The 25,161-nt window shown below is 33.9% G+C and overlaps 2 protein-coding genes across 3 annotated transcripts in view; one reads left to right on the top strand and one right to left on the bottom strand.

The window, feature by feature from the left end:
* LOC124367797 (probable G-protein coupled receptor Mth-like 1) overlaps positions 1-6,289 on the top strand; it is a 134,807-nt gene extending 128,518 nt beyond the window's left edge. For both annotated transcript variants that reach the window (XM_046824913.1, XM_046824912.1), the window contains exon 5: positions 3,835-6,289. In XM_046824913.1, the coding sequence (XP_046680869.1) occupies positions 3,835-4,147 (313 nt within the window). In that variant the 3' untranslated portion in view covers positions 4,148-6,289. The remainder of the gene's footprint in view (positions 1-3,834) is intronic.
* Positions 6,290-11,403: 5,114 nt separating this feature from the next.
* Positions 11,404-25,161, bottom strand: part of LOC124367795 (protein MTO1 homolog, mitochondrial) — a 29,123-nt gene continuing 15,365 nt past the window's right edge. Inside the window, exons 6-13 of the mRNA XM_046824911.1 lie at positions 24,496-24,641; positions 22,590-22,747; positions 21,101-21,264; positions 20,002-20,173; positions 19,276-19,441; positions 17,915-18,136; positions 15,670-15,730; positions 11,404-12,078 (exon numbers count right to left, since the gene is read on the bottom strand). Coding sequence (XP_046680867.1) covers positions 11,983-12,078; positions 15,670-15,730; positions 17,915-18,136; positions 19,276-19,441; positions 20,002-20,173; positions 21,101-21,264; positions 22,590-22,747; positions 24,496-24,641 — 1,185 coding nt within the window. The 3' untranslated portion in view covers positions 11,404-11,982. The remainder of the gene's footprint in view (positions 12,079-15,669; positions 15,731-17,914; positions 18,137-19,275; positions 19,442-20,001; positions 20,174-21,100; positions 21,265-22,589; positions 22,748-24,495; positions 24,642-25,161) is intronic.

Raw genomic sequence — 25,161 nt, 5'->3', positions numbered from 1 at the left:
TTCAAAACTTTTAAAACTGCCAAATATGCTAGAGCAAGAATATTTGACTGAATTCCAAGAATATTAACTTAATTGTCTTGAAAATGTATAATTGAATTAAAGTTTCTTGTTTGTACTGAAAATCCTAGTGTTTGTTCCCTTTTTTCAATAATGAACAAAATAATCTCCAAATCAAATAAATAAACTTCATATAGAATTCATGTACAAGTAATTACTTACATTTTTTACGTAGCTTGAAAAAAAAACGTTACATTTAGACTCTAATTCTCTGTAACATAAAGTTATGAGATATGTAACTTTGTGTTGGCAATAGATTGTTTTCCATGTTCTTGACAATTTAGATTACTTTTGCCTTGCTGTTTCTAGAAACATGAGTCATACTTCCAGTAAAAACAACAGATAGGACTGGAATGATAAATACAGATAAAATCAGATTCACATTGTTGACATTCCAAGGACTGGTGTTCTGTTGAAATGTGGTTTTTACAGTTCTCTGCACACAGTGGACTGGTCTGAATTGCAATGAATGGTCATTATGCCTAGTCAGTAGTGCAGTAGTAGTTATGGCTGCACATCCATCTTAGTAGGAGGTGCTCTCAATGGTGTGTTCATTAATAAGTGCCTCTCCCTACCAGCGCTTAATACATTTCATGTTCATAAGTTGTTTGTACTCAGTTCCCTCATTTGATATTCCAGTAAAGTAATTCTTATATAGGTCATTTTATGGAAACTGTTACATTTAATAACTCTTAACATGACATTTAACTCTTTTGCATTTGTATTTAAACCTCTTTAATGACACATTCACGCCAAGCCTAGAGCCTAGATTTGTATAGTAAGTTTAATTCAGCCGTATTTGCAAATATAGACTTATCAAAATGTATCTCACAGCATTTAGGAATGGATTTTAATGCTCTTTACGCAAAACGGTTTTTTGACATATGTAGTACAAAATTAATACAACATATTAAAAATAAAAATAATTATGTTAAAGTCAATCATTTAAACAAGATATGATGGTTCTCTGAAACGCTAACTAAAAGAAATGTTTATTAAAATATCATTTTATTTTACTTGAAGTAATATTAGAAATTACAAAACAGTGGGATGACGGAAAAAGATCCTTAAATTGTTTAGCTACTATGAGTATTCTTTTCCCTGTCTTACTGAGTTCCTAGTCCTGACAGTCAGCCATTGGAGACAGGATATTCAGGATGATTTGAGTTAGAAGAATAAATTAGAAATGAGTTTTCTTTGGCACATGACATTACTAACTCCTTTGATGACTGAATCAAGTAAAGATGTTAAGTTTTTTATATGGTAAGAATTTGGATTTCAGATCAGAATTTATGCCTTCCAATACAATCAAGATTGAAATCCCAGTAGTTCAGAATTCTCAAACATAAATGATCAAAAGTTGATCAAACCCTGATCCACTATTATAATTTTGTTTTAGGCTGTTCAATCCCAATGAAAAGTGTTAAAAGCCATTAAATTTCGGTTATACTTAATATTTTTTTACCAAAACTAGATTAACTATTTCAATTTGGACTATTTTATAAATGTCACTTGGCTATTAATTATCCTAATGAAACCTTCTCAGAAAGTTGAGCTTGGCTTGTAAATTTTACTCAGGGTGGATCCAGTGCTGAATTTTGGGAGGGAAACCTTTGATTTAGTTTAACGCTATTGTTATTGTAACTGGAACATTGCAGTACAAAAAGAGTTTAGAAATAAATTTACTCAAGATGTCTGTAATGAAGATGTTCCTATAATTAGGGAAAAGGTGTTTGTTCCAATAGACAAAAATAGAAACTGATAGATCATGGAGAGAATCCAATCGCAAATGTTCTTTGCAGCCTTTATCTGGTCTCATTCCTCAGGACCCCCTTAGATCTTAAAGCCCTTTTTTCATGAGTAAAAATTCTATTAAAACTTATGGCACCAAAAAACCCTCCAATTGCATTGCAATCCATAAGTTAAATGTAATACCCTATCTTACTTGGATTCAAATAAGCCTAAGTATCCCAATTCAAGAACATCATACAACACAAGTAAAGAATGACACCTCAGCTCAAAAGTTGCTGAATTGAGCTATTTTGATAGTATGTTTATGTGAGTGCTCCATTTAAAGTCATAATCGAGATGAACCTTAAGAAGCTTATGGACGAATTACTATTAATGAATATATTTGGTAGATTTTAACAAATTTGAGAATAGAATTCCACCACGTTTGTTTTAGAATAATTCAGATATAAATTATTAGCAGAGAATCAATCCAACATTAAAGAAGATACAATGGAAAATTGGTTCATGAGGACATAAAATCTTTGTTATAAAGGTTAAGGATTGTTTTCACAGTGTTTCACACCTGTCTTTTAATTAGTAGCATATCAAGAGCGGAGACGCCCACCTCCCTTTCTCTCTCCTCTGCTCTCATTAAGCTCACAGCCAATTGATCCCACCAGTTAATTAGATCTTGGCGAAGGCACAAAGCTGCAGACTATTGATGGAGAACACACAAGAGATGCTGCGAGGTCAGACAATGATACAATGGTCACCACTTGTTATACAAGTCTGATTGATGATCTGGACTCTTCATCAGTTCTAGATTGATGATCTATATCTATACTAATGTCAACACCCTTCCACAAACAATTGTCACAACTTAACAATTTTGAATGGCATCTTCTTAGAAAGTCCAGAAATTTCAGATATCTTCAATGAGAGTTTGGCTGAGATTTGCATTTCATGATTGTGCAAATAGTTTTAACCAAGTAAACAACAATAATATTCCGAAAACAAATGTTTATTTTAAAGTTTAATCCATATATAATAGCTTTAATTCAGTTTATACTCATTCTTGTATGCTGTACGGTTCACCAACAATGCAATAAATTTGTTAACTACAAAACAATTTAAAACATATACGTTAAGAAATAATAGCTTATTAGTACTTTCATGTTTTTTAACATATTGTAACAATTTAAAGTTACATAATTTTTCATAACTTCAAATATAAAAAAATGTAACCCAGTCTTATACTGATTGCATAATTTTAAGACATTGGTCAACTTGAAGCATGTTTTATGGTTTGCTGTCATAGCAGTGGGTCCATGGCGATCTCTGTTTTTTGAAAACGAGATTTTTAAAATGCATGAATTACTCTTGTATTGTAACCGTAAAAGAATAACATAAACTTAACTTCATGAATTGTACCGAGTACAAGTACCGAGTTTCTTTCTGAACATTTGATTTTTTGTTGTATCAGAATGCTAGATTTCCTAACGATATTGGCAAACTAAACCAAGATAGCCCCTCTCGAAAATCAGTATATGGCCAAGTATATAGGGGCCAAAAGATAGTCCCTTACGATCCACCCATGTATTCCTAGAGTATTCTAAATGTTCAAGGTAGTGGGATAACCTGATACGTTAGTGGGTAATGAGTGGAGGTAGAAAACCCCTCAAAAGCTCTAACACATTAAAAAAATATATCTATAACAACAATATTAATCGTTTTAAATACAGGAGTTAAATGTTTTACTTTGAATTAAGCGTAATTTATTTAAATTTTGATTTATTCTATACTCCTTATGTGTTGTGCTCTTCAATCAGACTAATCCTCTCCCCCAAAGTCAAGTCCTAGTTTCACCACTGGTTTTAAATTTTGTTTTAAACCTGTTTAAATAGAGATGAAGATACTGTAAATGATGCTGTAAAACACGGAATAGAGTTTTGTGTATGCTTGTATGCTTAAAGAACGGGAGAAGTTTTATCAGAGTGTTTGTGTTTGTTTGGAATGACTAATAAATCTATGACTCTTGTGTTCTAGGGCAACTCTGGGCCGAGTATGTCTCAAACTGGTGGTCGTGATGGGTGTGACCTGGGTGGCCGACGTGGTGTCCTGGGCGGTGGGTGGCCCCAACTACCTCTGGTACCTCACAGACCTTATCAACGCTCTGCAGGGTGTCCTCATCTTCGCCGTGGTCGGATGTCAGCCACAAGTTTGGGCCGCATTACGCAGACTCTGGTGTCTGCGAGAGTCGCCCTCCGATGGACATCCCCGTTCTTCATCCTCCAATGCCCTCCCTTCCTGCGGGGAACAGAACACCTCCACGACCAAGGGCATGGAGACCCTCTGCTAGTTCCTCGCCTGTATATATGTACATGTGTTCGTAGCTTTAATACAGTTCCCCGTCTCGTTTTACTCGTCAATTAGACACTGTGATTCTCGCGCCTGTGATAACGCTTTTATGTCTTGAATCACTGACGGAACTGTTTCGCACTAGGCCTATATGTTTGTTGTTATATTTGGACTTACACACGAGGTGTATCGACAAGTACAAATGTTGTAAAGTTTTTACTAGATATTTACAGTACATTGGGTAGTTTGCAATGTAACAAACTCCAAGATTTCTATATTTTAATAGTTGGTTTATTGGAATAATTTTTGACCAAGAAGATAGATGATATAGAATGATTTATTGTAAACGATTTTGTTTGTATCCGATATGTAAATAAGAAAAAAACAATCTCATAAGTGATTTACTCTGCGTTATATCCAGTTGAATCAATGTATAAAAAATGAATAAACAAGTTAAACAAGTGAATTAGTTTTTTCTGAAGAAAGATTGTTTTATTAGTCTATATTGAATTTTAACATTACAAGTAGAACAAAAGTATTCAGTAAATTAATTGTGTGTGCTTTATATACATATCTCGAATTTCTGTTAAATTTTTTTACTTAACGTGTACCATATAGTTGTGTATAGTGATGTTTATTGTTTTTGCTCAATGTTGTTTAATTTATTTCTCTATATAACAAGAACAAAGGGGCTGAATTCTCAAATACTCCTCAAACACTATTGTTTAATATAATTAAAACAGTTTGAGGAAAGGTTGCTTTGAGCAATGTTTGAGAATGAGGTCTACAATTAATTTTATGTTAATCTATTAATAAAACATAAAGTTGTTATTAATAAAACATAACTAGAAATTAAAGATATCTAGATTTGTAATTATATAGAGTTTAACAAAATGATACTTTATAAAAGTTTGTAATTTTTTTTAATTGATACATTTACGGCTTTTTACAAGGAGAAAAATATGTTACTTTTTAACTCTTGATTGAATAATTAATTTTGTATCAAATTCTGAAACCATAGGTTTTAAGTTAAAATTGTTCATCAGCTAACATATTGTGGGATAAGATATCTTTATTCCCCAACAAAATAAAAACTGTGGTTTCATAAGGAATTTGACCAATTAAAATTGACCAAGTCATAAAATTGAAATGTTTATATGTTTACCCCAATTGTTTATTTTTATAAAGTAAATAATTAATTTACACTCAGATATGTTCTGGATTTCAATTTTGTTAGACAAATTTAACCCCGTCAGGACAGAACCCATATCACACAAGGCTTCTCCGTGTTTTGTCAATTCTTCTCAAAGAGATTCTATCTTGAAGGGGTTAACATGTGGGTGTTTTAAAAACAGCCCTATTTAAATCTTTAAACCAGTACAGTTACTTTGTTTATTGTATGTTTTTCATTCAGTATTTCAATGTATTTAGTTATGTATATATAGTGAGTAGTCAAGTTGTATGTGTAAGTATTTTTTAATTGTACGAGTATTTCAGTTTTTTAAGCTTTAATTTTAGTCTCCCTGTTGGTAAACCTTTTTTTATATCTATTTCTATGAAACCTGGAGTGGGTTTGCAGAGTTCAGATCTGTAATGTAATTACTGAAGAGTATATAGAGTGAGATATTTTTATTAATTTGTGGGAAGAAATATTAATTTTAACCAGTGCTGCTTCCGTTCAATAAAAAAAAAAAATTATTTTAACTGAATGAGATAATGAATTATTAGTGACAAATTATGTAATGGTTTGAATCCTAAATCAATTGCATGAAATATGACTTTGTTTCGAAAAATACTTCTAAATTTCAAGAAGAAACATAGTGAGTTGTAATCAAACATAATCAATTGACTGTAGGAAAACATATTTGGGATGAGTGAAGATCTGAACTAAGGATGTTTGAAGGTTGACATACCAAATATTTTGCAATCCTTGCATCAAACAAGACTGATTCCAGCAGCTAACCAAATATCTACCACAAAGTTCTTCCTTTGAAATATGTTACCTTTTTAGTAACATTACTCTTCATCTATGTAACATTTTTACATTCATAAAAATGAATCATAAGCTTCTGACTTTAATCAACCGATAAAGAATTGTTTGTAATATTAAAAACCAGTAAAACGTTTTGTTTGAATTCTTGAACAGTGTTGTTTATTATTTCCCCCAATACCTTATGAAGAACAATTGAAAATCACTTCGTTTGCCCAAGTGCTTACAGATAGATTATTATATTTGTATTTTATAATTTATTTCAAAGACACCTGTTGCAAAATCATGGGAAAGTCTGACAAGAAGGAAGAGTAGAATAGTGAGTATTACTCTGTAGTGTTGGTACTACCCAAGTTGACTGATCTTTAGAAAGGATCACTGAATCAGAGATCAGGAAAACTAAGAGGCTTTCCTTCTTGGGCTCCAGTACTAAAGAAAAGGCCAATTCGCAATTTCCACTTTGGCCTCTTAGTCGACTCACCGGGCTTCTCTCATAGAGCCGATAGGATTTGTACATAGACAGAACATTTCTCTATTGATTTCATGAAAAAGTAGATTTTATGATGATAACAATATTTTTGGACATTTGCCAAGTGATACAAGAAATCAATAACACTAAATTTAGAGATCTACAATTTGTTTTTTGTATTTTTAATAATGGTTTATTTATTAGAAATATCTTTGTGTTTAATTCTTTAGATTTCCTCTTTAGTTCGTTTTTTAAAATTAGCAGCCTAATTTCAAATGATAATTGACAAAACACTATATTGCTGCTCAGAACTTTTTGCATACATTCTATAACCGCATTATACTGTTGCCTGGTCCACAAAGGGTTAAAGCACTTATCATAGTGTGGTTTTTCAATACCCTATGTAGAAATATAGTGCCTGCAATTTCAACCACTGGTTCACTGGTTTAAACCAGTATGCATTATTGACATGCTTCATCTAAATCTCACTCCCACTTACAACACTATAGTTAAATTTGTTAATATTTTTGCCATCATTTTTGAGGAAGGCGGGTGTCGTAGCCAGTCACTGTTTTTATGGTCTTCCACTAGATCTTTCGGAATCCACCTAGTGCAAAATTTGTAGTAGCCAAGCTTTAACAGCACAATTTCATGCACCAAGCTTTGTGCAACTTGAGGAAAATTTTAAAGTTCTGTAAGTGTAAAGGGTCTGATTCTCACAAATTTTGACTTTGATTTTCATTACTAGTTCAGTTACAAGGCTAGGCCTGCCATTATGGTTCTTATCACAGACGGTATGACCACTTTGAAATCAATACACTATTTCAAACTTAGCTTTCACTCATATTTCTTGTCTGTACAAATTACAAACTTTGTAATAAATTAAAATAGATTTTTTTCTAAAAAGAAGAAAAAAAAAACAATGTACATACACATCTAAATACATCACAGAGTGAAAAATCGGTGGGGCACAATCAGCATACTACGACACGTTAGATGTGTACTGAATATAGGGACGTTTTGACACCAATACGACTCTTCTAGCCCTGCCCACTCCCATAATAGACCAAAATGTTTGTTACTTTCTGGACAGCCCTCACTCAAGACATTGTTGCCTATAAGCCCTTGAGGTCTTATAAATCATCAAAAGTACAGATGTTACCATGGTGTTATTTCTAATCTGTCTTCTTAGAAAGGTAAACTGTTGCTACAATGTATTGATGATTCGCTGTAAAAAATCTTGAAAATTCCTTCATATACAATGCCAAGATTTGTATATGATGGTTGTGGTATATCAACCTCAGTCACTTTGATAGATCACATTATAGTGGACAAGTCGGTTTAGGTCAAGAGGACCAGTGTCATAGATGCCCCCAGTGTAACAGACCACAGAGGAGTAAAAATTAGTGACTATATTTAGCTAGAATTTTGTGAATTTACACGTGAAAAACAGAAGAAAAAAAATTAAGCTAATCTGTTACAGAGATTTCTACAAATTCGAGGTAAACCAAGCTGTCACACAACTTTTAGAAATAAATTGAGATGATGCCAAGTCGATGATATTGAGAGATTTATTACTTCTAAGATAAAAAATTTATATGATGAATGTGCTCCTATTGCTTGTAAAAAAGATAACTAAATTAAAGCTCCCTGGAGGATGGCAGAGATTGCAAAATTGACGAAATTGAAAAATTAATCGAGGAACAACTATTGGAAATCTGGGAAAAGTGAAGGCTGGGAGAAATACAAAGTGGACCGAAACCAATTGAATCATATCATAAGATAAGCAAAAAAAGGTTTTTTTTGAAAAGTTGGCATCATTTGAAAACCCTTATTTTTTTCAAGTTTTGGACTTGCTTGAAAAAAGTGTGACATAATAGGTAAAAACAAGATGAAGTCATGTCAGAAAAGTTTGACATGGATGATGTAAATAAGTACTTTGTTACAATGGGTTCTAATAATGATACTGATCCAGATAATGTTGGGTTCTTCTGCTTGAATAAGAAAAATGAAATGATAGAAGATTTTATTCGTAGCTGTGAGTGAAGATGACGTTAAGTCTGCTATGAATGAAGTAAAAAGTAGAGCTGTGGGGATCGATGACATTTCCATACAAATGATTAAAGCAGTGAGTCTATACAGAAGAATATTGTTCGGGGCCCGCTGCCTAAAGTTACAATTCCCAAAATCAAGCAGGAACTAAGACCCATCTCCATACTGCCAGCTATTTAAAAAATTGTGGAAAAGATAGCAATAAAACAGATTATGACTCATGTCCAAAATTAAGACATTTGACCAAAATTACAGTCAAAAATTCTCTTATATCAATATATTGATCTAAATAGTTCCTATACATTTCAAATGCATATAATGTTGAAATTCAACATATAAAATAAATAAAATTGGCTAAAATACAAACTTGACACTCCTAACCTAAGCCAACACAGTTTAAGAAACTTGGGTTATTTTGAAACAAAACACTAGCTATTTGTTTCACTACATCACTCCCGCGAAAGCAAAATACTTTTCAAAACATGTTTATACCACTTGACTAAATAATAACTTCAAATAATATTACATACTTGCAACGAGAAACATAAACAAACAAACTAACTAATATGTAAACAACAGCAAATAAATGACAAGAATGAAAATTAAATACAATATTCTTCTTCTCTCCGACTTGTATCAAAGATTGAAAGGTACCGAACTTCATACTAATCAATACATTTATTTATCTCCTATTGAACACTACCATTACTTTCGTCGAAAATCATTATAGTTACTTTATAAAGTGGCTTTTTCGTAGCGATGTTTGACCGTTGCTGCAGCGATCGTCACCAGTTCCTGGGTTAAGGTTGAGCAATACAGTTTTCCAAAAATTGTTTTATTGGTTGTAATTATTGCAATTACATATTTTGTAAAATATTTATAACAAATTTATGAATTTTCATATTTAATTTATAAATTTTTTATTATAAGGTACAATAAAAAATATTGCCTAAAAAAACAAAACAGAAAAAATAAAACAGAAACATTGTGGTAATATGTAAAACACTATTGGTAAAATAGTTTCAGCATAAAAAAGAACGTTTTACAATTTCTTACTTATAGATAAATTTGTCGTTTTTGGCTATCTTAATTTATACTTCGAAAAACTTTGGTATGTACCGGAAAACTCAAAAGTAGCAGTTTTACAAACAAAATGTTATACACATACCGTAGCTACAGTGGGAAGAGTTGATTTAATGCGAATGTTCAGTTTAGCTCCGTTTCACCTTCTGCTTAGTGCAGTATCTGAAGTATCCGAGATTTGTTACTGTCACAGACGTGACTCCTGGAATCTGGGTTCCGTATCTGAAGAGAAGGGGAGTCTAAATTGAAAAAAAATATTTTTTTTCAATTTTGGGTTTTTTTATTGAATATTACAGTTTGAAATTTCCTCTTTCCAATGATATATAACACTTTGTAATACATAAATCATAAAGCCATGAAAAAAAATCAATAAAATAAGGCCTGCAACTCAGTTTTAGTAAAAAAGCTCCTTGGTCATGCAACTGTATCAATCTGAATCCCTACCTTATGGACCTGATGTAGTAATTAGAAAAACTAGAATGCGTAGGTCATGTACAGAAGCGTATGGGGACTCGCCTACGCACTCTAAAAGATAAATATAAAAAAGAAAAATTGTCAGATGGGAAACCTTTGTCTGGGAAAACCCGACTAACGACTGCTGCGGTTCAAAAGCTTCAGACGTTTTATGGATTATCAATTAGGAGGAACACCCATAGTGTAGTTGAGATGAAGAAAGCTGTTTGGGCAACATATTTTCATGTCCAATCTACAAATGAAACGCCAACACATCAATTGTATCCGAATGATGAAGTGACGTAAATTTAAAAAAGCAGAACTCGAAAATAAATCCTATGACCATGGCAAACATTTCCATCTCCCTGAAGCCATTATGTTGAAATTAAAACCAATTTTCAAGAGCATGTCTGATCCAGAGTTATTAGCAAAGTGCCTCAAAGGGAAGTCCCAGAACCCAAATGAGTCACTAAACAACCTCATATGGTCTCGTATTCCTAAAAGGACTTTTGTACGATTGCACACCTTCACATTTGGCGCACATGATGCTGTGCTATCATTTAATGAAGGGTTTTCCAGCAAGTGTAAAATATTAGAGGGGTTAGGGTTGGAAGTAGGATCTAACATGCTTGCCGCTATGAAGAAGATGGATTTGGACCGACTCCGAAAAGCAGAAAAGGCCATGACTGACCTTGAAAAAAATCCGAAAAAAGCAGGACATTAGGCAAAAGAAGACTGGAAGACATTTACCAGGAGTCAGAAGACCCAGAGAACCCATCTTATGGTGCAGGATTACACTAAAAGTAATATAACTTATATTGTGGTGTTAATTTTTACATTTTTGCAGTTTTCCGCAAAATAGCATTTTTGTACATTTGATGTGATATATCTCAAGAACGGTTATAGGTAGAATAGCCAAAGTTTTACTGTAGCTGCATTACTATAAACACTAGTTCCTCCTAAAGTTTCAAAATATTCCAATTATAAATAAAAATTTAGCAAATGGAAAAATATAAAAAATAATTTACAAAAATCATATTTTTTTTTAAATCACCAATTTTTTTATTTTTTACCAATAATAACAATAATTTACGCAGAACTAACTAAAGAGCTGTTCTTTCAAACAAACAAAAATGTAGGTTTCTAGGTTACTTACTTCCAGAGATATGTAACATAAAGTTAACATTATCGTTAAATGGGATTTAGACTTAAAAAAGTCAGCAACAAAACTCATCAACAAACTCTTTGCATCGTTTCAACATTAGAGACATCCAGACTACAATGAGGTTGTGCTTTGGGATCCAGTCTAAAACACCATAGTGCACTAAATTGTGCACTTGATAAGACAATGAGAACAATTGTTCATCTGAATTTCACTGGATGGACAGATCTCTTTTGTAGTCTAGGTGCCCTTGATGTTAAAACAATGGAAAGGGTAAATTTTCAACTTTTTCGTTACAGACTGTTTTATGTCTTCTATAACTATGGTAGTTATTGTTATTTTTTCTATTTGTGAGGCAAATTCATTTCTTTCCGAAACATAAACAAATTTTCAATTTTTTCATAAGGAAAATTCCCTATGTAACAAGACATAGTAAAACAAACATGCCTCAAAACAGTATAAGAAATCTTTGTATATCAGCCAAAATAGGCCTGACAGCACAGGAAAAAAATGGCCAGTTCTAGGATCATTATATGAAACCCTCCCTTGCCGTGAGAATGCTAGAGTATAATTTAGTAGCAATAACAGTGAATTTTTCCACCAAGCTCTCCAATAGTGTGCACACTATCAGCTGGGTACTACCAGAGCTTCTTTCTTGATGTGGTACAGAAGTCGCAGTATCGTAGAGGGGCTGATTCCTGGAACTCTGCTGGCTGCTGCTATCTGGAACAGTCACCAATAAATATTGGTTTTAAATTTGGAATTGGTTCTCGATATATACAGAGTAAAGTAAGCTTTAAAATAAGTTTCCAAGTGTGAATCAAACATTGACAAGACTTTAATGCTCTTATAGTGAATAACGCTGTGAAAGGAATATTGATTGTGGGGTGCAAAAATAGATAAATGCCATTTTTCATACTAATAGTGCTGCAGAAGCAGCGAGCTACCTCAGCAACTGCCCAGGGCAATATTGTCAAGTTCTTTAAGTGCTGCAGCATCAATACATTTAACTGTCCATAAATGGCCATAATTTAATATATTAACTATATGTCTAAGCAGACAGTAGAATTTGATATGTTTATAGTTATATATTAATACCTGTTTAAAAAAAAATTCACTATACTTCTGTGAATCACTTAAGAACCCTGAAATTGTTTGCTCTTATCCACTGTATTGTATATGTCATAGTTGAAGTGTAGTATTTGTGTCTTGTAGTGAAAACAAAATCTTGAAGAAATTTACACTGTCTTGTTAAAGTAATATTATTTTGATAGAAAATCCAAAGTTGCTGACCTATCCTACTTTACGTTTAATTTGTTACCACAACCAATAGTAAAATACTACGTAAAATTCTTCAATTTATTCCTGATAATCACAAAAAGTTTACAAGTTTTTTCCCACAAGCTCGTGAATAGATTACATTTTTTAGTATTTATTAAAAATACATTTTTTTTACTGCAGAAGAATTTTAAACATTTTATTTGGTTTGGAATTAATGGAATTTTACATAGTATAGTTAAAAAAAATTGCACGAATAGGAATTTAGGCCAAACTTGAACACTATAGAAAATGTTTATAAAAGCATTGATTTATTCCATAATTTATACCAAAATACACAACACCATAATTTAGTTTTAAATTTATATTTCATAAAGAGAGCCATACAAAAGTGAGCTTTTTAAACAAATTTACTTAACAAAATATATTGTTAGTTTGGTTAAGGAGGCACTACTTAACCCTCTCCCGGTCACATTAATTTCAGGCGCTCACGGCAGAACGAGACCTATTAATTTGCGGCGGCGCGTTACGGTGAGCGCTCAGTGGCTTATATTGCTTGCATCTATTCTGTATTTTAATTATTAGATAGATGTATGGATAAGACTAAAATATGTTTAGTAATAAATAAATTCTTTACTTACTAGTCATTGAGAAATCTCGACTCCTTTATTTTTGATGGTACGTGAGGAAACAGGGATGTTTACAGAATGTAATGTCGCACTGCTTACAATTCCAATAGCTTCTGATTGGTCTGCCAGAATTAGTTTTCTTTTTGTTATCACGACAAACCACACAGATTGTTGCATGTGACTGTTTCTCCAAAACATGAGGGGGTTTTTGGTGACACTACACCTATCGGTAAACTCCGCTTTCTTCCTAATCGCTTCCCCGATGTAAAGTTGCCAATGAGTTGCTCAACAAGCTTTTTGCGAAAATCCAGTTGTGTTTGACCATGTTTGTTTTCTGCAGGTAAGTTAGATAATTTATAAATAATAAAAGAATTTACAATAGTGGTATTTATAACAAAGTGGAACAAATATTTCCACCATTTCTTTGATGGCCTACCAACACCGTAGTAACTGCGATACTGGACTGATTTATCTACTCCACCCATATTTTTTTGTGTATTTAATTTACTACCTCAGGACAATTTACTTTTATAATTTCATTGCCCTTTCCTGTTTTTCTATTTATTTCTAAAGTTGTCTCAGGATTAGAATTAGTTGAAAGAAATAAAACTTCTCTGTTATCTCGCCAAACAGTCGCAATAACCTGGCCACTCTGCCTAAAACACACTATCACCCCTTTTTAGCTTCAACGATTTAGGTTTTTTTAGCTCTGTAGGTCATCCAAATCTGTTTATTCTGACTGTACCACATGAATAAGTGTCTTTTTCTAACAGCATATTGGCTAAATTAAAAGATGAAAAAAAGTTTATCAAAGTAGACATGATGGTTTTTACCAATAAAATGGTTCAACCACATCCATCACAACTTGTTCTCCCAATAAAAATGTATTGTTTTTTTCTTCTTTCTTACCCAGATATACTTTACCAAATAAAAAGTAACCACTTTTGCTACAAGCAGACGCCCACATTTTTATGCCCCATTTAGTCGGCTTTTTCGGCATGTACTGCTTTAGGACAAAACCGACCCTTGAAACCAATCATGGCCTCATCTACAAATATATCACGGCCTGGTTTGAAGTATTGTCTGAAGTCATCAATTAATTTAAAAACTGGTCTAGCCTTATACAAAAATATCATAGTTGTTACTCCTGGGAGTCTGAATGTGTGATCACTTACATGAAAATACTGGTTTATTTTCTTGTACCAGCGCAAGGTCAGACATTGCTGAACTATAGGACATTTTACAAAATCACCGATGAAATATTCATCAACGTTTGGTAGATCATATAAGCCCATAAAAATTTCTATTCCTACAAAAGCTTTGATTTCATCTCTAGAAAACCGGGGCCCAATGTGGGTCAAGTTTGTTTACAGCATCTTGTTTTTTATCAGCATATGCATTCGTACACTCGACTATGTTGTCAAAAAATGCATCACCTCCCAACAATAAATAAAAATATTCTACGACATCAGAACCAACAGGCAAAGTGTGAGATGGCCCCAAAATCACTGTAAAATAAATTTGGTTCTGTGTAAGTTATTGTGCGAGACCAGGGAGGGGGCACACGGCCGCATGTTTGTCGCGCGACAACTAGTCATCGGCTCGCCAGGCTCAAGGTCAGCAAACATCGTTTGACTCACCAGCACTCTCCGAATCACTTTGTTCAGTCAGTAATATGTTATCGTCAACATCATTCAAATCACCAACACTTGATGCATCACTAACATCACTAATATCACTATTACTACACACCTCCCGATCAATCTCACTGTTGCGAAGTGAACACCTAAAATCAGCCATATTTTACCCACTCAACTACTGCCAAAATAACAGATAATAATTCGTTGTAATGGTTTCAATAGTTAGAAGTAGGACTCCGTATAGGCTAGAAACTGTAATAGTTCAAATTAATGCCGGTGGGAGGCAGCACCAGACAGACACAGATGGTAATGTAGATCGTGGCGATTCGTGGCGTTTGACCTGCAGTGGCTCGGAACAGTGCGTGGCGATTCATGGCTTGTGACCGGGAGAGGGTTTTTAAAATCGATTCTTAAAAAAGTAGAAAAGAATTTGAAAATAAAATTGCTATTAATATATCTCATAATTAATAAGAAAATGACAATGGATTCCTGCCATGAGTTTATGTGAACTATTCTGTTATAGTTTATGGGGAGTATAAATTCAATAACCAGGATAATCCTTTTTTACGGAAAAAGTTTCTTAAAATCTACTCACTGATAAAGTGAAAATGTTTGTGGCATTGTAAAAGCAAGTGAATTTGCTTGTGGTTACATTTTCTGAAGTGAACAATGCTTCACTTCCATTTCTCACTGGAGAAAGCTATTGGTGTTCTCAAATGTAAACTAAAATATTGTGAATAAGCTGCTAGTTTCACAAGTATACTTACTGTTTGCGGCAGAACAGCCAGAAGCTTCTCTCGGTCTTCAAAAGATAGGGACAGTTTGTTCCTTGAAACAAAATTTAGTTTAAGTAAAGTTTTTACTCATAGTTTTTTGTTCAGAAATGTTATGAACTTTGTAAAACAGTACAATGTCAACTACAGATTATGGCTTAAAACACTAAAACTGTTCTATTAGACTTACTAAGTAAACTAAGTACTACTAGACTTATAAGGTCTTACAACCAATTGATCACTTGTAGGTTCTCAACAACATCACTCTAGTCCACAATGTCTTTGTTGTGATCACCCACCTGGCTTACCTAGATAGGGCTTTAAATCTTGCCTCTGTGACCCAATACATATCAGTACCGTAAACCCCTGATATGAATGTTGAATTTAGCTCCAGTTCACCTTCCTCTTACAGGCAGCATTTGAAACGCTGTTGCAGACTTGACTCCTAAATCCTTTAATTTGAAGAGATCCAAAAATAGTCGGTGACGAAGAAAGAAGGTGTTTAAAACGAACCCCCTGCATTGTTTCGTCATCAGACACCCAGACTAAAAAAGTAGTGCAATGCAGGTGAAGAAGAGGTATTCTCATTGTCTTGGAGGATTCTTTTTGAATGTCTTCATTCATCGTCACTGACTATTTTTGGATCCCTTCAGATGAACATGACTCCAGATTTCAGGAGTCAAGTCTGTAACAGCTTCAAATTTTAGATGCTGTCCGTAAGAGGAAGGTGAACTGGAGCTAAATTCAACATTCACATGGAATCTGCCCTTCCTACCATAACAGCCCTGATGTTAGCACAGCAGACTTTTTCCTATTCCCATAGCTCAAAAGCAGGCTGAAAGATCATTGTTTTAAAGATTTTTCTACTATCCAACAGACTGTCATCATAGTATCTAAATGAGGTTATTATAGCAAATTTCCAGAGAGCTTATGCAGTATGAGAATCACCTTGGCTGCATTGTATCAACCCCTAGAATTACAAAGAAATACAAATAATCAAAGGAGTACCTGCATCATCTAATCTAAGGATAATCCTTCCATAAATTTTACATGCCCTCTTTTAAAGAACATTGAATAATTAATTCCAATGATCAATTAAAATTTTAATACTTTTATTATTACTCAGAACATTGCTACACAACTGATGAACAATGAATAACACGCACACCTACCCCTAGATTATCTTATCTCTGGGTTAAAGAAATCCTAATTAATTTATATACATAAATAAAACACTATTTAATAATATATTAACCAATATATTTATCATATCAACTTCATCTAGATAGCTGATTCCTCCCCCTCCCCTGAGAGATTGGACCTCTGTGCCTCTTTTACTCTGTTTACCCCTCATATATAATGCTTTTGAAAAAAAAGACCAATGAGAGTTAGACCTCTTGTTCTCCACAATTAATCAACTACGTATGTTTCCTTTTTACACAAAAAGCAGGACCATCTAACCTTATGTTTTCACTAATTATTCTTCTTCTCCAAATAGTCCGCATTCATCAGCTTGGCTTAAACGCACCTTCATGATATGTTTCCAAAGAGGGCTGAGTTCTGTTAACATTCTGATTACCAGTCATATATGCTTCTTACATTGTTTAGAATTCTAGCCAGATAAACATTTTTTTTATTGCCTTTCTCCACTTTTTGGATCTGACCCTCTTTTTCCAGACATTTTCTAGAGCTCTGCTGTATGAGGAGGAAATCCCACAGCCTAGCTCTGGCTCTATGAAATTTCTTTCAGAGCCTTTCTTCGCCAGGTCATCTGATATTTTCCAGGAATGCATTGTGACCTAGCACCCACTTTGATCCTTTCTGCCAATCCAATCAGAGCATTCCTGCTTTCTAATATTTTCCTTGACTCTAAAGTATAAAAGCCCAGTGCTTTTAAAGAAGCCTGACTATTGATAGTATTAAATATTCATCACCTTTAGGATTATTCTGGATAAGTCTTTTGGCTCACTTTTCAATCATGATGTCTACTTGAAATATCATAGCTTGTTTTCTTAAGGAACCACTAATCTAGTTCCTGGCCCATATACTTCCAAATTAGCCATAGAACTCAGGTGTGCACCATCAGAAATCTTTTGTGAAGAAGACCTCTTTTGTAAGCCATTTATATTTATAGGCTACTGGTTACTCTGGTTGTAATACATGCATTTCCACAAACACCCTGCACCCAGGCTCCTTGTGAAACTAACCATGTTAAACTAGACAAAAAGAGATGACTTACGAGTTGTAGTCAATGTTCGGTGGGATGACAAGTGCCTGGTCTCTGCGTACAGCATCTACTTCCAGCTGTTGACTTTGTACCGCAGACTGGTACAGGGCCTCCACCTTAAGTCTGGGATAGATGTGGTGCTTATCCGTCAAGGCATGGAAGAGGTCAGGCAGATGTTCAGGCAGCATATGTGGCTCCACCTTGTCGTTCACACAGGCCAACATCTCCAAAGCACTGCATAAACCAAGTACATCTTGTTTTACCCCTTCATATACGACTAAATATTTATTGGTCTGGTAAAGTTGCTAAAAAAGAATTATCTCACACCTTTGATGAGTCATAAAAAAGTGTTGAATTACTTCCCTTCAAACTCCCTTGTAACTCTCAGCTGTTATTCGTTTCAGATGTTAGTTCAGTTTACTTGGCTAAGCATTAACGGAGCTTATCACTCGTGGGGCTCGAAGAACTTTATTTCTGTCTCTATACACATCTCAAAGACGAACTTACCTATAGACTTGAAACTGTGCAGGAAGCTTCATTTATACATGAGAAACACTGAGTTAGATTATGCTACCCATATTCCAGATGCCCAGAAACCTCGTAAATTGTCTAACCCAATTAGCGTATCATCATAGTTAATTTGTAACTAATGTGCAATAACAGTATGACCCAGGATAATGAATTACAATAATTATTAAGACTCACAGAAAACTTGTTCAACCACAAGAGTTGGAAAGCATGCACGACCGGACTGCTTAACTCCGCTACATGTCTGTTCTTGCAAAACTCCGACCACTGACTGATAGACTAATTGCAACCAGTCTTGATCTTCAGCCAAAGGTCACCTGGCTATATCACAGTGACAGTCAGTAAGGCTTACTCCTTAAAACTAGACCCTTCAATTTTACTTTTGATTCTTTGCTCTATGATCACAATTGATTTACTTAACAGACTTTGTGTAGTATCAAGTTTATTCTCTTCCGAACATAAAGCTCACTCTCTCCAGTCTTCTACTTTTTGGTTCAACTACTATGTAAATTGCTTGAAACATTGCTCAAGTTCTTATAGTGCTTATTTTCTCTACATAACTTATTAGGTCTTCCTTTTAGGTACAGGTTACAATAAATTAATTATCTTTCTTAATACCTTGTTTTGTAACAGAGTTAGGTTCAACACTTCTAACCCATTTGAAAGACCGGTCAGTTATGGTTTTCTAAATTAAGGGTTTGTATATATGTGGTGATTTGGACTAACATTCAAACTATGACTTTCACCTATTTCCACAGTGAACAGACCCTGAAAGTGTTTGACTTTGACTCCCACAACCAATAATATATCGGATACAATCAACCCTAGTTGTGGTTTAAACTCACTTTTTCATAACACTGGCATGGCTGGTACTCGGCAGATGAAGAAGTTGTCTCCAACTAGAGATGGGCATGGACACTTGCTGACACAGAGCGAGGGCTTCGGACAGATCGGCTTGTACTTTCCTGTACCTGGTCATCCTCGTCTCCGACACACACCCTGCCTTATAGCCTGCAATTAAGAGAAGTGTAAGATATATAGGGACAGCATGGACACTTGTTGACACAGAGCGAGAGCTTGAGACAGAGTGGTGATCCAAAAGATGCACTAAAGTGGTGATCTAAAAATGTTTCCATACTTTCTTTGTATTGAGGTAGGTTATTTTAAAAAACTAACCATGAAGAAATATTTTCCAATCTCAAAATCAATTGCTCAAACTTAACTGCAGTATTATATTACGCATTGTACTGTTTCTTTGCTTTATTTTTCAAAGTCAAACTTAAAAATAAAATAATATATGATAGACATACAATTTTAAATTATTCAAAACAAAATTCAAAATTAGAATTAACTAAACTATTTTGACATTTTACTTGATACAAATGTCAAAAGACTGGAGGAAAAATTAAAATTAAAAAGGTTCAAATTATCTATATTTCACTGCAAGTACAGTAAAATACCATTTTCAAAGTTGATTAAGACTGACTTGAATATATTCTTAAATGTAGGTCTGGCAGACCATAAGGAATTGGCTAATGGTACTGAAATACTTCCTGTTCCACGACACACACCTTTCTCTGTAAGTCTCAGATCAGCGTTGTCCGGACGAAGTGTCAATCTGAACTCTGCACGACTCGTGAACATACGGTAAGGTTCATTGGTACCTTGTGTTGTCAGATCATCCACCAACACGCCAATGTAGCCTTCCGTGCGATCTATCGTAAGTTTATCACTCCCCTTCACCTGGAGAGTAAAATAAAAAAATAGAAGTTAATTTTATTAGGTTAAGTCACTGGTTTATTAAGTCATATAATATTACCAACACTAGAAGTTTGTTAATTTAAACAAAGACAATTTTACAGTGTCAACCTTTAAACGATTTATTTCAGCTATGTGAGCAACACCAATATATTTGATCAATACGAAATCCTTGCATGAATTTTTAAATGATATTGCAGTACTGTAAACGACTTTATAGTCGCCAATTTGATTCAGCAGCTCGGTGTACCCAGTGACTGAATGCATTTCCTTTCCTTCACTCAATTGTTGTTGCAGATGAGTTAAGTATTTCATCTTGCCTTTATTCATTTGTTGAAGGTAAGATAATGCTTGGGTATTTCGGTTTACCTTCAACCATTTGTTGCAGGTGAGATAATGCTTGGACACTGATCCTTGCCTTCATTCATTTATTGCAGATGAGTCAATGCTTGGGTAGTTCCATTTACCTTCAGCCATTTTTGCAGGTGAGAAAAGTTGACATACTTCCTACTGCATTCGTCCATTTTCTGCTGCATCAGAGATAGTGGCAGGATACTTTCATTTTCCTTTAACACTTTTTTGCTATTTATCAATAGCATTTGTTTGCAACTATAACCTGGATTAATTAATTTATCAATCTTTTCTACTTTTCCAACCAACCCAACCATGCACCTTTTGCATTTTTTGTTGCAGGTGAAAAATTTTGTCATTTTTCATAGTTTTCATCAAATTATTGCTGTAGGTGGAACAATGCTTTTTTAGTTCCACTGACCATTCAAATTTTTTAGTAGTTAAGACAATTCTTAAAAATGCAAAGAAGTTAATAAAGACAAGCCAAAGCAGTGATCAGATCAAACAAACTCTTGAGCAATTTGAAGACACTGCAAAAAGTACAATAAAAGCAATTTACACCTTAGCTGCAGCGTTGATGCCTGCCAATATTCCCTGAGCTGCAGCCTCTTCGTAGCCAGTGGTCCCGTTGATCTGACCTGCGAAGAACAGTCCAGAAACCTTCTTGGTTTCCAGGGTGGGGAACAGTTCACGAGGATCCACAAAGTCATATTCCACACCATACCCTAGAGCAGACAGATACTATGAATGACTAGAGTACATTATGAATGACATTCGTTTACTGAATGTTTCAGGAATTACCGCTTATAAATTTAAGTGTGGCAATGACTAAAAGCACATTTAAGTTGTTTGTGTAAGTACTGCAGTTAAAACGATGCAAAGAATTAACTGATATACACATTTTTCTGTAAACAGTTATCTGGTATCTTACAGTGCACTTACTACTTTTATAAATAATTGTTCTAATCATGGTTCACACTTCATAACAATATTTATTTTAACAGTTTATTACTTTACGGATTTTTTGTGGTAAGGTAATAGATCACATTCAGTTTTGCCTCAATTACTACTGATGGATTTAAACATTGTTTTTAAGATCTGTGTTTTGTGTTACACCTTAAACAAAACAATTATTATGTTTTGTCAATTCAGATATTTATTCTTGTATCGGTTCATTGAAACTTACAACAAAATATACTGTTTTAAAAATGATGGCAGTTGGTTATAGTTTCATGACTAATAGTTACTTGACTTCAGCATCATTGTTACTTAACTATCTGTTATTAAATTGAATTCATTAAATATAACAGTAGGGTTCAAAAACACCCATAGAAGGCGTTGAAGCCAAATTCGTGTAGAGTTAATACTTAAAGTACTAGATCCAGTTTTTATATCAGTAGGACTAAGGAAAAGAAAAAAAGCTAAGGAAATCTTATTGCAGTTAAACATTAAAGATCACCTGTGAGGCTTTTGAAGTGCAAGATATTTAGGATGGATAAGAGTGGGGAATTGGAATACCTCCTCCCCAAATCCTATGGTGCAGTCAACTTGAGGAGAGATCTAGGATACTATACATTATGTCACCTTGGAAAATGGAATGATGGCTTTCTCTATTCTAGCATCTGCCAGTGAAAGCAAGTACAATCTGACGTGGTTACAATATTGTTATTGTCAAGTAGCTTACACATATGGAATGTATTAACCAGCCATTGAGCAGGCTGTGTCTCAAAAATACAGTATTTAAGTGCACTTCACTTCATTTCAGAATTTATATATCTATAGAGCACGGTCAAGAAATAATTCCTTGTTTTCTTAAAGGCCTTAAATCTCATCTGAATAGAATTAGTTACCAAACCTCCACTTATCTTATAAGTGGGATTCAGGTGAATTAAATAAAAAAATGTTCGAACATTCTAACTTAAGTTAAAAAAAGGTTTCTTTTCTCTAAACGCAACAAGGGATCTGAAACAAAACCAACTGCTTTTGAGTCAGGTTTTGGTACAGTAAAACATCTCTTGTAGACCAATTAGTATTATTCTAAAAGTCTAACCTGGTCTAAGGATCTCAGCATGTTCCAGACCTCGGATGCTCCGCACCAACTCCACCTGAATTTCGGCAGGCAAGGTGCAGGAGAGACCGTTGGGGTAAACCACATCTGTGGTGAGCCCCTCAGGCTCTAGCCATATCTGGTGTGATCGGCCTCCAAATCTGTAGAAGACTACCATCAATAATTTATTCTTTAAAATAATGCACACTATAAAACAAAAATGTGCCTTTATAATTAAAATGTTATGCATTTAATAAACACAGGATGTCTCACAAGGAAAGGTAAAGATTTTAAGAACGAGCTATACTAGTGGCCATCATGAGTTTAGCCCCATTAGAAAAATACTAAACCCCAAAAAACTTGTATAACTTTGTTTATGGTCACAGTGTTATGGGAGATGTCTCAAGTTAACCCTCCAAATGCCTTAAGAATTTTCCTCCAATGCCAAGCTGTTTTCTCCATTTTTGCAAGCTATTTTTCTAAAATCTGTAAAAAATGGATTTTACTGCAAATCTAACTGTATTTGGTATAATTTTGTTCAAAAAGAACAGTAGAATACAATGATAATAAATAGCTGAGTAAATATCTTCATTAGAAACAAAGGGGTCTCAATTAATAGTTTCAATAATAATATTACCTCAAAAAACTAATATTCTATATTCATGCAAAGTTTAAACAATATATCTCAGGTCTAAACACACTGCAAAAACACAATGTAATAATTGTTATAATTCCATGCCTGTTTTTAGTGTTGGTTTGCAGTTAACATCCAAACTTGGATATCTAAACTTTTAAATCTGAGAGTAGTGATACCATTTGAACTAATCAGTATATACATTATTTACTCCTCGAGTGTGGTGCTTTCACTTCATCACCTGGGCTGATAAGGGTTAAACTAGGTAATATATATCAATTGTTTAATCTGTAACAGGTTAGATTGAGTAAATCTACTTTGCATAAGACAGTTAAACTTCCTGGAATTAATTTGGATTCTAAATTGATGTAGGACATTTATACAAAGCATTTATGTACTTACCTTTCTAGAGTTTTATTTCTGATCCGTAAATTAAAAATGTGTACACATTTAGATTTAGTGACCCAAGTTTATTATGCATTTTTTAATTCACGTTTACTTTATGGTATTACTCTTTGGGATAGTTCCAGTGGAGCCCAAGAAGTTTTCATGTGGCAAAATAAGTGGTCAGGTGTATAAAAGGTCTGGGGATAGAGATTCATGTTGAACTATATTTCCTGAGCTTAAAATACTCACATTACCTAGTCTATTCATTTTCTATAGTCTCGCCCATGTCAAGGAAAACTTAAATAGTTTTATTTCAAGAGGTTCAATCCACTGTTACAACACCAGAGGTCAAGATCTATTGGATGTAAGATATGCTAGACTGAGTAAATCCCAAAAGTCTTTTAGCTTTGCTAGTATAAAACTTTTTATAAATTGCCTTTAAACATTAAAAAACCCTCCAATTAACGCTTTTAAAACAAAAATAAAAAATTGGTTGATTAGTCAAGCATTTTATAGTGTAACTGAATTTGAAAATGGGAATTTCTATTCTGTTAAGTTTTAATCCAAGATGGTAAGTAAAAATGTGTTTCTTATTTAAATGTTTATATTTATTTATGTGTTTAATTTATTTATATATTTCTAACTTATTACACGTATTATTATACATTTTAAATGTAGATATTGTAACTATTCACTTTTTTTGACTATAAATGTATTTTATTTGACCCATTTAATTTGATATGTAACCTTTAATACCTAAGATTAAGGCTACACTCAGACTAAGTGTAACTTTGGCTATGTCTATTGCAACCACTGTTGATTAATGACAATAAATATATTTATCGTAAGTGGTAACATGTTGTACTCCCGAGGAGAGTCACAACCGACCTGAGAGCCTTGGACTCGATGCTTGGACAGTACCGAGGGCCGGTGATGCCTTCAGTAACGTGCCGGTTGTTGTGCAGATTATCCTTCACCAACTTCTCAACATGGCGAGACGTTTCTGTCAAGTAACACAGCTTCTGGTCTTCAGCCTGAAGAAAAGAGGAAGTTTATTACAATTTCCCATCCATACAGTCTCTTTTTGATCCATTCTTGATTTTGATATCAATACAGTTAAATAAAATCTAATAAAATATTTAGATATATTCAGTGCTTGCTTTGAGGCCAAACACACTGGAAAACCGCTTGAAATAGAACTGCCATTATGGTATCTGTTTTGGAAAATCTTAAGGACTTTTAATTTTCACTTAAAAGTTAAAGAAGACACTTTCCCCCCCAACACCTCAGAAATTTATGAAAACACTGATTTGAGGCTTCATATTTTCTAACTTTTATAAAGAAGGACCTCCAGAACTTTTTTGTCTGGGAGGTATAACCCCCTCCCCCCACAGCATTCTGGGTGGTTACAGTTCCGTCACCTTTAGTTCTAGAAATGAAGCACTGGATATATTGCCGTACTATCAATAAGGAAAAGCAACATTTAAGCTTCCTATAAATTATTGTTAATATTTAAAAAGGCTATAAGGTATTAAATATACTAAACTTTAATTC

Source organism: Homalodisca vitripennis, chromosome 8, assembly GCF_021130785.1.
Source record: "Homalodisca vitripennis isolate AUS2020 chromosome 8, UT_GWSS_2.1, whole genome shotgun sequence".
Lineage (NCBI taxonomy): Eukaryota > Metazoa > Arthropoda > Insecta > Hemiptera > Cicadellidae > Homalodisca > Homalodisca vitripennis.
Note: the sequence above shows the minus strand (reverse complement) of the source record. Positions and strands in the feature narration are given on the sequence as shown.